At 41.4% G+C, this 11,604-nt stretch overlaps 1 protein-coding gene across 1 annotated transcript in view; it reads left to right on the forward strand.

The window, feature by feature from the left end:
* The first annotated feature begins 3,812 nt into the window (after window positions 1-3,812).
* LOC119318553 (E3 UFM1-protein ligase 1 homolog) overlaps window positions 3,813-11,604 on the forward strand; it is a 10,352-nt gene continuing 2,560 nt past the window's right edge. Inside the window, exons 1-18 of the mRNA XM_037593130.1 lie at window positions 3,813-4,133; window positions 4,813-5,124; window positions 5,221-5,487; window positions 5,563-5,610; window positions 6,167-6,232; window positions 6,314-6,417; window positions 7,244-7,337; window positions 7,414-7,470; window positions 7,583-8,024; window positions 8,115-8,269; window positions 8,439-8,504; window positions 8,607-8,675; window positions 8,955-9,044; window positions 9,163-9,228; window positions 10,382-10,428; window positions 10,499-10,562; window positions 11,157-11,234; window positions 11,330-11,392. Coding sequence (XP_037449027.1) covers window positions 3,960-4,133; window positions 4,813-5,124; window positions 5,221-5,487; window positions 5,563-5,610; window positions 6,167-6,232; window positions 6,314-6,417; window positions 7,244-7,337; window positions 7,414-7,470; window positions 7,583-8,024; window positions 8,115-8,269; window positions 8,439-8,504; window positions 8,607-8,675; window positions 8,955-9,044; window positions 9,163-9,228; window positions 10,382-10,428; window positions 10,499-10,562; window positions 11,157-11,234; window positions 11,330-11,392 — 2,262 coding nt within the window. The 5' untranslated portion in view covers window positions 3,813-3,959. The remainder of the gene's footprint in view (window positions 4,134-4,812; window positions 5,125-5,220; window positions 5,488-5,562; window positions 5,611-6,166; window positions 6,233-6,313; window positions 6,418-7,243; window positions 7,338-7,413; window positions 7,471-7,582; window positions 8,025-8,114; window positions 8,270-8,438; window positions 8,505-8,606; window positions 8,676-8,954; window positions 9,045-9,162; window positions 9,229-10,381; window positions 10,429-10,498; window positions 10,563-11,156; window positions 11,235-11,329; window positions 11,393-11,604) is intronic.

Below are 11,604 nucleotides of genomic sequence, written 5' to 3' on the forward strand. Positions count from 1 at the left end.
AAGACATACATCAAGTGTTCTCAAATCCTAAGACTCAATCCGATAAGATAACTTTAAAGGGAAAACTCAATTCATCACAAGGAGATAGAGGGGGAGAAACATCATAAGATCCAACTATAGTAGCAAAGCTCGCGGTACATCAAGATCGTGCCAAATCAAGAACACGAGAGAGAGAAAGATCAAACACATAGCTACTGGTACAAACATTCAGCCCCGAGGGTGAACTACTCCCTCCTCGTCATGGAGAGCACCGGGATGATGAAGATGGCCACCGGTAATGGATCCTCCCTCCGGCAGGGTGCTGGAACAGGGTCCCGATTGGTTTTTGGTGGCTAGGATGCTTGCGGTGGTGGAACTCCCGATCTAGGTTTCTTTTCGGGGGTTTCTGTATTTATAGGAATTTTTGGCGTCGGTCTCACGTCAGGGGGGGTCTCCGAGTCATCCACGAGGTAGGGGGCACGCCCGGGGGGTAGGGCGCGCCCTCCACTCTCGTGGATGGCTCGGGACTCTTCTGGCCCAACTCTTTTGCTTCGGGGGCTTTTTCTGGTCCATAAAAATTCCACAAAAATTGACATGTCAATTGGACTCCGTTTGATATTTCTTTTCTGTAAAACTCAAAAACAAGGAAAAAACAGAAACTGGCACTGGGCTCTAGGTTAATAGGTTAGTCCCAAAAATCATATAAATGCATATAAAACATCCAAGATGGATAATATAATAGCATGGAACAATAAAAAATTATAGATATGTTGGAGACGTATCACCACTCACTAGAGAGGTCGGCCGATTGTGGCGCAACAACCTGGAGCTCTTTTTTAGGGATAAAAAGCCACTTTATTAAGTATCAAACGACATAGGAATACAAATAAAGCCTGGGGTTCCCGTGAGCCAAAGATGGCGTCCGCACTCCGCAGGCTAAAGAAGTAACAACTTGCAGCTGGGAGAGGCATGGTGCCATGCAACTTGGTTTGTCAATGGCCTCCTAGATTTAGATGGGGCAAGCTGGTGTACAAGTGCCGGGTTGTGCTCATCTTGCGAGTCTTGCTTGGTGGAGGTTGCGAAAGACTTGGTCCGTGTTGCCTGGCTCCAACCATGTCCATGGTGAAGACTAGGAGGCTGCAACCATGTCCATGGCCGCGGTATTCCTCATTGGAGACGGTGTTGAGGTCCCCTTCTCCTTCCCTAGTTCCTCGGTAAAAACCTTGGACACTGGGTGGCGACGGTGCATGTCTTGTGCTTTGGTGTGGTTAGCTAATAGGCGGCGAGAGGGAGCCAGGGGCGGCCTTGAAAGCGTTGTCATGCTGAGTTTCAGGATATGTCACAAAGAATGTGCAACAAGCCATTGTTTCTCTGCCTTAGTTTCCCTGTGGCATGATAGTAGGGGTATTCGGCTAGAAGGGATCCACATACTGAATGAATTGAAGGTTTCGAGCCAATATTTTTAGTGTTTCAAGCTTCTTAAATTTTAACTTTCCTACTGTGATGTAAATTATGCTGCACACATGCATGTATGGCAAGGAATTTCTTATTATCAAATGTTTCTTGCTATGGTGTAACTCCTGAATTCCTGATTGGCTTTATTGAACCAAAGTTTAATACCGACATTTAGTAAGTGTGGACCGTTTGTTACTTCAACTGCTCTGTGAGCATTGGCACATACTCCCTCCGTCCAGAAATACTTATCAGAGAAAAAGTATTTTAGTTCTAAATACATCATTTTTTTGGAGAAACTGATGTATCTAGACATATTTTGGTTCTCGATACATCAATTTTTATCCATTTCTCTAACAAGTATTTCCGGAAGGAGGGCCATTTGTCATGACTTCATTTTTCTGGAGATCGTGCAACCAACTTCTACTAATAAATAGAGAGGTATATTTCGATTCGTAAGATGGAGATAGTAGCCCTAGATTGTTCATAGAAATGACTTACATTATACACTAGAGACCGTGCCAATATCTAAATCATACTCATGAGATGATATGTGCAGCATAAAAGGAAGTTGCTTCAGAAATTATTAATAGGAAAAAGACAGTTGAATTCATTAAAACCCGTCCTATTTTACAAGGCAAGGTTTGTTTGTTCTAAGTCAAACTTCTGTAAATTTGATCGAATTTATGGAGGAAAATATCAACATGATATCCTCGCTGGATGATTTAATCTAAGCCCATAAGTTCTACGGTTGTGGTACCTCTGGTATTTGTTCCGCGACAAGTATTATGTAAGTATTTTCTCAATTGAGCTTCCCTATCAATTTTTCAAATGACCCTTGGTTCACTTTAGATCTCATACATGCCATCGCTACTCGTTGTCAATCCAAGCTAATTGGTGTTTATATACCGATCCGTACTCATGGCATGTAGATGAAACCAAACAAGAGGCGCAAAACTATATTCTCTATGTTACAACATTTTTTGTTAATGCCAATATGTTAGTTAGTTTATGCGATTTTAATCTGCATTTCATCACTTTGCAAGAATTTACAAAAACTCCTATGATTTTTTTTGAGAAACAGATAGGCGTGACAACACCCACCATCATGGTGCAGTATATTTGAGAAACAGATAGGCGTGACAACACCCACCATCATGGTGCATTATATCATAGACCATGCCAATATCCAAGTCACACTCTTGAAATGATATGTGGAGCATAAAAGGAGAGTTGCTTCAAAAATCATTAACTGGAACAAAGCAATTGAATCCATTAAAAACGTCCTATTTTATCTTAAACAAACTTACCAAAGTAATTATCTTGTATGCCCAATTTTACCGATCAATTAATGGACGCTAAATAATAAAGCACGGTGGGTTTCTGTCGTCCGTCACCCTTATTTGCAAAAAAAGTCCCTGCAGTTTGTTGAAATCAACCCGCAGTCCATCTTTAAGTCATACCGAACCGTTTTTTTAGTTTTCTCAGAACCCCCCTGAGATTTTAGGTAATCAAACCGCCGTACATATTTAAGTCATACGAATCGTTTTTTTGTGTTTTAACAGAAAACCCCCTGACCTTTCAGTTAATCAATCCGCAGTTTATCTAAAATAAAATTATCCATATCTTTTAAATCGTAACTCCGATTTTAACATATTATATATGAAATTTGATTAGAAAAATGTGTAGAATCCAAATATGTTGTTACTTTTAGCTATTAAATATTTCTAAACTATTAATTTGGATGCAAACATAATCTATAGTGCACGATCTGGTTTTTTTTTCCGCACTGGCGGCGATCCAAATTGCAAATAAATACACATTAAAACCAGATTGAGAGGGAAAAAACATTGATAACCACGCATGCACAACTCTAAAAAACCTCACGGGAAAAAACAACATTTTTCTCATCTTACTCTCAATGATTGTGTGTGTGCGAGTGCGCGCGCGTGTGTGTGTGTCTGTGTGTGTGTTTGTGTGTATGTGTGTGAGAGAGAGACGCCTTAGGATTGACGACATTCAAATGCGTTTTCGTTGTGTGAGCATTGAGACCACCGCCGGAAACACAAATGTGATGCAATTTTAAAATAAAGAACGTCTACATATCAAGGTCTCAAGTCGTGGTTATTGGGTTAAGAGTGTGTGTGTTTTTTTGTTCCGTTACAACGCACAGGCTCTTTTACTAGTGGAAGCTAAAATTAGAAACATCGTCTTCTTTCTCTCAAGGTGTTGGGTGCAAAAAGCAGAAAAGCAATTGAGGGTAAACTGGTCGTTGTTCTACGTTTTCGCACTGCGGATACGTACTACTAGTTCTTATCCGCCTTCATTGTGAGAAGACGCTACCCAACCCATCGCGAGGCCCCGCTTGTCAGTAAGCAGCCAGGCCGCTCCGTTCTCCCCCTCCGGCAAGTCGAATCGCGTGACCCCCAACTCCGTCGACGGCTCGATCGATCTCGGCAAACCGCCCCCCTCCCCGTCTCCGGCGACGCGGCAGCGGATCGCGCCGGCAGCGAAGGCGCGGGGAAGAGATGGACGCGGAGCTCCTGGAGCTGCAGCGGCAGCTGGAGGCGGCGCAGAGCGCGCGGTCGAGCGTGCGGCTGTCGGAGCGCAACGTGGTGGAGCTCGTGCAGAAGCTGCAGGAGCGCGGCCTCATCGACTTCGAGCTCCTCCACACCGTCTCCGGCAAGGAGTACATCACATCCGTAAGCCCCGCCTCTCCCCCCTCCTCTCTCTACTACTAGTCCCCACTCCCCTCTCGGTCTGTCGGAAACCAGATTCGTCTCTATGCGGGGAATGGGTTGAACACTTGAACTAGACTCAGTCTAGTGTCATGGGGCGTGGAGAACTTACCGTGGATTTGGGTATAGGCGTTGAAATTATGGGTGCTATCAACATCTAAACCCTGGACCTCTAGTGCAGGGCGGTGAATTTCATCTTCGTTTATGTAGTAGGCTATCACTTCTCAAGGATGGTTTAAATTCAGAGCATTCATGGGAAATTGATGTACTGTCACAGCTGCTAGTGGTATTTCTGTATAGTAAATTAGTGATGGGTTTAGATTTAGTACTACATCTGTTTCCAGTCCCTCTTGCAACATTGTAGAGTTGCTCCAGTGCTCAGCAGAGAAAATTGTTCTCTTCTTCCTGGCAATTTGCCACAGATACAGTCAGACAGATGAGAGATTTTGATTTAATTGCGTGTTTGAACAGCTCGGGCTTTAATAAAGTTCTGGAGGAGCCTTGTCTAGAAATTGCTCTGGTATATTGCTATAAATTGCTGTGATAATGTCTGCCTGCCTTAGTTCTGTTTAACACACTTGCGCAACCAAGAATGTGCAGATTTTAGCTGATCCGTCATCCATGGTGATCTGTGGTGTGGCAGGACCATTTGAAGCATGAGATTAAGGTGGAGATCAAGAAGCGAGGGCGCGCATCACTAGTCGATTTATCAGATACCCTGGGGGTGGATCTTTACCATATTGAGAGGCAGGCACAAAAGGTCGTCACGGAGGATCCGGCCCTGATGTTGATCAACGGGGAGATCATGTCACAGTCTTACTGGGACACTGTGACGGAAGAGATAAATGAGAAGTTGCAAGAGCGCAGCCAGATTGCCTTGGCTGAGATTGCTGCACAGTTACACATTGGCTCAGAGCTAGTCCTCAATATTCTCGAGCCTCGGCTTGGAACTATTGTAAGCCTGCTGTGCTATCTCATGTTTTGAATGGTCTTTTCCTTTGCTGCTTTCGTTCAACCAAAAAGGTTCTATAAGTTCTATAAATCCTTCCAGGTGCAAGGAAGGCTAGAAGGTGGCCAGCTATACACTCCAGCATACGTCTCACGAATTACTGCCATGGTCCGTGGTGCGACAAGAGGTTTAACAGTTCCGACAAACTTGCCATCTGTCTGGAACTCCTTGCAGCAACAGCTCCAAGAAATGCACGGTGCTAATGGAGTTTCAGTGGAAGGTTCATTCTTCCAGTCCATTTTTGTTGCCTTGCTAAAAGAAGGTGCTGTACTTGGGTCTGTCCGTGCCGGAGTACATTGGACACCAGCTGTAAGTTCTGCATTGCAGTTCATATATCTAATTCGTAAACTATGTTTTAATGTTGTGCTTTTCTTTCTTTGCTAGGTATTTGCTCATGCTCAAAAGGAAAGCGTTGATGCATTTTTTTCACAGGTTGAGGCATCTCTAGCTTACATTTTAATTCCTGTTATTTAACATGTTAAAAAAAAAGGGCAACCTGGTGCATGTAGCTCCCGCTTGCGCAGGGTCCAGGGAAGGGTCCGACCACTTTGGGTCTATAGTACGCAGCCTTTCCCTACATTTCTGTAAGAGGCTGTTTCCAGGACTTGAATCCATGACCTCATGGTCACAAGGCAGCAGCTTTACCACTGCGCCAAGGCTCCCCTTCCCTGTTATTTAACATGTTATTACAACTAAATAATTTCGAGCTGGTTGCATGAGTAGGCTTCACAGAAAAACATGTGTATTAATCCAGACAAGATCTCAACTGCTTCATGTGCACACCTTTGCATGACTACTGATCTAGTTCTTCCACATAATCCCACACAGTTTTGTAGACAGTTTTACTCCCATATAAAATCATATGAAAATCTCTTGGTCTGATATTTAGCAATCGGCATTGATAAGCAATTGTGTTCGGATCACATACTTTGCATTATTGTTATGCCTTATATCCTTCCATTTGTTTCACTTTTCATTTTCTGTACAGAACTCTTATATTGGGTACGAAGTGCTTCAGAAACTCGCAATTCCCCAGCCTAAACAGTACTTAGAGGTACACTTGAAGCTGTCAATATCCCTTCCCTGTTCAAAATGCAATGCCTGTTTGTTTGTTTGACTATCTTATATTCTACAGGCCAGATATCCAGATGGCATTGCACTGGAGGCTGTTTTTGTACATCCTTCTGTTGTCGATATGCTAGATGCTGCTGTGGGTGACGCAATTGAGAACGGACAATGGTATTGTTAAATGTCATGTCTGGTCTCAAGGTTTCATTGCTATTTGTCACTGTTATATGCTATGATGTCCTAACATGGCATGCATTCTAAAAAAATGAGCCTTCCAGTTCTGTTTGATAGTCCCTGTACGCATGGTGTGGAACAAATAAAACTGGTTTGTCATGTGGGGAATTCCCTACCAGTGTCAACATGGGACCGGGGCCTCTGTAGCTGGTTTACAAGCCAAGGGTGGTGCATCTAAGCAGGCAGCATCCTATTCCATGCCCTTTAAGTTAGGACTTTAGGTTGGAGATAAAGTTAGGGGAAAAAACTACTCCCTCCGTCACTAGTGTCAAAAACATTCTTATATTATGGGACGGAGGGAGTAGGTTGGTTGGATCCCACTTTGAGCTGTAACCCATCCGTTTAAAGGATGGAATTATCAATAAGGCGCAAGCAAGTCAACATTTTCTCTTGCTTCCCCTGCACTCCCTTTTCTCCACGCCATTACAGCACCAGGATGACAAGATTCAGGGCCTAGACCACCCATCACACACACTGCATCCTGTTATGGCATGTGACAGGTGTTTGACTTATGAGTTATGACCTACATCAGCGTAGAGGAGCAAAGGGAGTAAACTGACCAAGCGATAGCAAGATGTATGAATTGATTAATTAGTTACATCAGTTCATTGAAGTAGTTGAGACTTCACAGGGTGTCTCAACATTTTGTGCAGCATCAAGATATTATTTGTGCCTTTCCTATTGACTGTTAGTAATCCCTTTTTCTGCCAAGCTAAGCACCTTTCAAGTTTTCATTGCTACAAAATACCCTTTATTTTTTCAGGATTGATTCTCTTTCGATCCTTCCATCATATATCAGTGGCCCTGATGCAACCAAGATATTGTCTCTTTGTCCATCTTTTCAGAAGGCAGCCAAGGTTGGCATATTTAAAGTAATCGAAATTTGTGTACTTTTCATAAATGGCCACACATTAAAAAAATCTTTCTTTGCAGTCTTCAAAAGCAGTGCTTTTTGGAGAATCATGTGTCTTCAGCAATGTGTTCATTAAGGTGAATTGTCAGAACCTGCTTGTTGCACCTGTGATAATCTGCAGTTATGTATGCACTATCCCATTATACCTCTCAAACGAGTGCAATTTGTCTGTTCTTCCGTCCATTTCAGGGTATTTTTGATCAACTTGAGAAAGAGATTGGCTCCTTTGGTATCAAACATAGTGCTGGTGGTCAAGGAACTCCCGTGAATATGAATTCAAGTAGTGAGCATAGGGCAGGATCTGTCCAGCACTCGGACACAAAAGACTTTGGTGATAATGACGCCAGCGGTACAGGTGCTTCATCGGACAGAGGACCAAAGAAGAAACGAGGAAAAGCGACGGGGTCTGCCAAAGGCGGAGCAGTTGAGAAGGATGATGATGAAGAAATCATCCCTGTAAAGGGCAAGAAAGCTCATAGGAAAAACAAGGACGCTGGTTCTTCAGGTGATGCAAAGCGCGGTGGTAAAAAGGCACCAGAGAAACCAAAAGAGGAGAACACAAATATCTTCCCCGATGAGTTGATAGAGCAAAAGGTTTTGGCTGTTGCTCCGGAGTTAGAAGAGTTGGGAGGTCAGGAAACTAGATAAGATTAACCTTGTTGTTTCTATTCAGTTGAAATTGTGCTTCTACAAATTTCTTAACTTTTGAAACCAACATTAGGCTCAGACGACTTAAATGGCCCTATTAAATTATTGTCCTCTCACCTGAGGCCAATGCTTATTGATGCATGGAAGAAGAAAAGGAACACCATGCTGTCAGAAAATGCTGAAAGGAGGCGAAGTGTACTTGATAATCTGCAAAAGCAGCTAGATGAGGTATCTGCTTTTGCATCCCATTTTCTTTGTGCTTCCTTTCTGTACTATAGTTTCTGGATAGCCTTGAAATTGTTCGATATTGCTACTGTATTTTAAATTGTTTTCCTGCATTTCTCTTCTGGTGCTAGATAATCTAACTTTTTTCAATATTATTCTTTGCCATCGTTAGGCTGTCCTCGATATGCAACTCTATGAAAAAGCTCTAGATGTGTTTGAGGATGATCCTGCTACCTCTGTAAGCTACTATAGCCTATGTGCATCGTTCTCACAAGATCGCTTGCTACTCAATATGTTAGCAGCCTTTACTTACGGTCCTTTCTTTACCTGTTTTTTGCAGGGCATATTACACAAGCATCTGCTAAGAACTATGGGTACTCCAATAGTCGACAAGATTTTATCTAGTCTGGTAACTTCTATAAGCTCACAGTATGGTTGCCTGCAATATTATAATTCATAAAAATTTCTGTGATGTATCCATTTTGGCTTTAATATTACAGTTGCAAAAGAACCGTTAAAATAACATGCGTCCCTGATTTTGTTACTTCCTTACTAGCGACCTTTCTTGCGTGATGAACTAAGAAACTGGGACTAGCTTATAGCTCCTATTTCAAATCTGAATCGTTTAAAAGGTTTTGTAACCTACTTCTCTGACTAGTACATGTACTTTACACTGAACAACCAATAGGATAGGGACAACAAATTGAAGAATGGAATGGAGTATGAAGACAGTGAAGAACAGCATGCTCAGCTGAGCACTACTGACCGCACTTTTCTGGTACAATTCACTTGTTTCATTTTTCCATATATTATGTAATGTTTTCCTGTGTCAATCCTGAATGAAGATGTCATTTGGTTTAACCTCTTGGGTTTGCTTTCTGTTAAAAAAACATCAGGCAAAGGATCTTCCAGGGCAATTGTCATCGAAGGCTCAAGCTTTAGTTGAAGCACTGGAGGGAAAGGTTTGTCTGTAACCAAGAAATACTGTTTGATGAATTGATTGAAGCCTTGAACTCCTTAGTTCGTATTTTTCTTGTTCTAAATCTAGTATGCATAACAGCTTAAATTCTGGTAATATGTTAGCACCTACAGTTAAACAATCTAACACACCACAAAAACTTTAGTCTGGGTCTCTAGGGTAGGTCAGACATTTGGAAGATGAACATGACAAATTACTAAACATTTTTGATGCGATGATCTATACAGAGATGAAGTTCTTCCGTGAAGCATCCTGCATTATGTTTATCACCAGATTGCCAAGATGCTATGTTGTAAATACCCAACACCTATACCGTGTACAACATCCTGTCATTCTGTGGACTAACAATGAAATCCACTTCATGTTCATTTTCTGTGTTTTTCTTGTTCTAAATCTAGTATGCATAGCAGCTTAAATTCTGATAATATGCTAGCACATGCAGTTAACAATCTAACATACAACAAAACTATGTCTGGGTCTCTGGGGTAGAGCAGACGTTTAGATGCTTAACATGATAAAATACTTACTCAACAATTTTGAGGCAATGAATCTTTATATAGATGAAGTTCTTCCATGAAGCTTCCTGCATTATGTTAATTACCAGCTTGCCAAGATGCTATGTTATAAATACCCATCATTCACAATTTCTTCTATGCTGTCTATATCCTCTAAAACATCCTTTCCTTCTGCAACTTAACCACGAAATCCTATTAATGCTAATTTTCTGCGTGTTCTAGAACACCAATTGTTTGATCCTGTAATAACTAATAAAATAGATATGCAGCATATATCCTGAATAAATGTTGACACGAGAAGATAAGTGTTCAATTTCTTCTCGAGTATTACGTAGTCAATTCTTTCTTCGGAATGTGTACATAATTCATACTAGGGCTGACACACTAGTTCAGATATAAGATTGCATGTCAGAAGCATCTTCCTCACTAATCTGTTATTCTTTGCTAGTTGATAATATCTGTATGTTCCTAAGCATATGACTGGTGAGTTCTTTGTTGTCTAAACGCGTACACTAAATAACAAATGAACAAGTGACTGTTGCTATGTCTTTGAGATCCACAACTCCAAATATAACTGGACTTTGTAGCTCTTTCTAACCTTTTCCTCGAAATCCACAACAGCGGTTTGACTCATTTATGGACGCCTTAAGAGATACAGCAGAGGAAAGGTAACATTTTATGTTTGTTACTTGCTTTCCACATTGGCTGGATTATCAAAGTGCTTACTCTCTTTTTCAGTGGCTTGTTATTTAAGAAGCTTGATAAAAGACTTGAGCGATCAATGCTGCATTCCTACCGCAAGGTATGTTCTTGGTATCTTCTATCTTGATGGCAGCACCACAGCGTCTGGAAAACCAGTGAGAACCGACTTTCTCGAACTAGGCCTAACAGGTTTTTAGTTGTTGCTGGTTTAGGCCCTAAACGTTCCCCTTGATCCCCAGTTCAGTTGGAATGAGTGTATTACCAATTCATCACTTATTTGATATGCCCCAAACACTAATTGTTTCTTGTGTGTTCGAATTCTCAACTTAGCAAACCGCCCAAATAACCTGAAACAGTCTGGTAGCACTTTTCACAACCCTGTGTCTCAGGATGATCTCTGTTTCCAAGAAAATATGGTATTTTCCATGGTTAAAAGAATGTTGTTTCTTGTGTTTTTAAACATCAAAATAGTGCAAGTACGGAATAGCAGAACGCAAGTCAAAATCACCATGATAATATAAATTTACCAAGATTGTTAGACTCGTAGGCGCTCTTATAGATTGGTAGGGTCTGAAGACGTTAATGTTCAATATGGCATAATGTGCTGAATAAATAATTCATACATGCTAAGTTTCTTTATGGCTGAATTCTAGTGCTAATTATCTGACACCTTAATTTCGTGTATGAATTGAAGGATTTGATAGCACAAGTTTCTTCAGAGACTGATCCAGTTTCCTTCCTCCCAAAAGTCGTTGCTCTACTTTTTCTCCAGGTTCGTTTTATTGTATCTTTCCTGAAATAAAACTCTTCTTTTCGCTCTGTATTTATAGGCTGACCGGAGAAACATCCTGTTTGAATATTTCGTAGGCACACAACAAGGGTCTTCAGGCACCTGGAAGGGCTGTTGGTGCTGTCATCACACTACTGAAGGTAATTGTTGATTTGTATTCTCTTTAAGATACACTTGGTATAGTTCAAGTAGAATATGTTAACTTATAGCAACAGGATCCTGATCACAGAATCTTTGATACTATTTGTCTGATATGCTGGTTTGTAAGTGTGTTATTAAGCTGTCAGAAGAATCACCTGTCCACCTTTTTCTTATCCTGTCCTTTATTACAATAAACCCCTTGATTTCGCAC

This window comes from Triticum dicoccoides, chromosome 1B, assembly GCF_002162155.2.
Source record: "Triticum dicoccoides isolate Atlit2015 ecotype Zavitan chromosome 1B, WEW_v2.0, whole genome shotgun sequence".
Classification (NCBI taxonomy): domain Eukaryota; kingdom Viridiplantae; phylum Streptophyta; class Magnoliopsida; order Poales; family Poaceae; genus Triticum; species Triticum dicoccoides.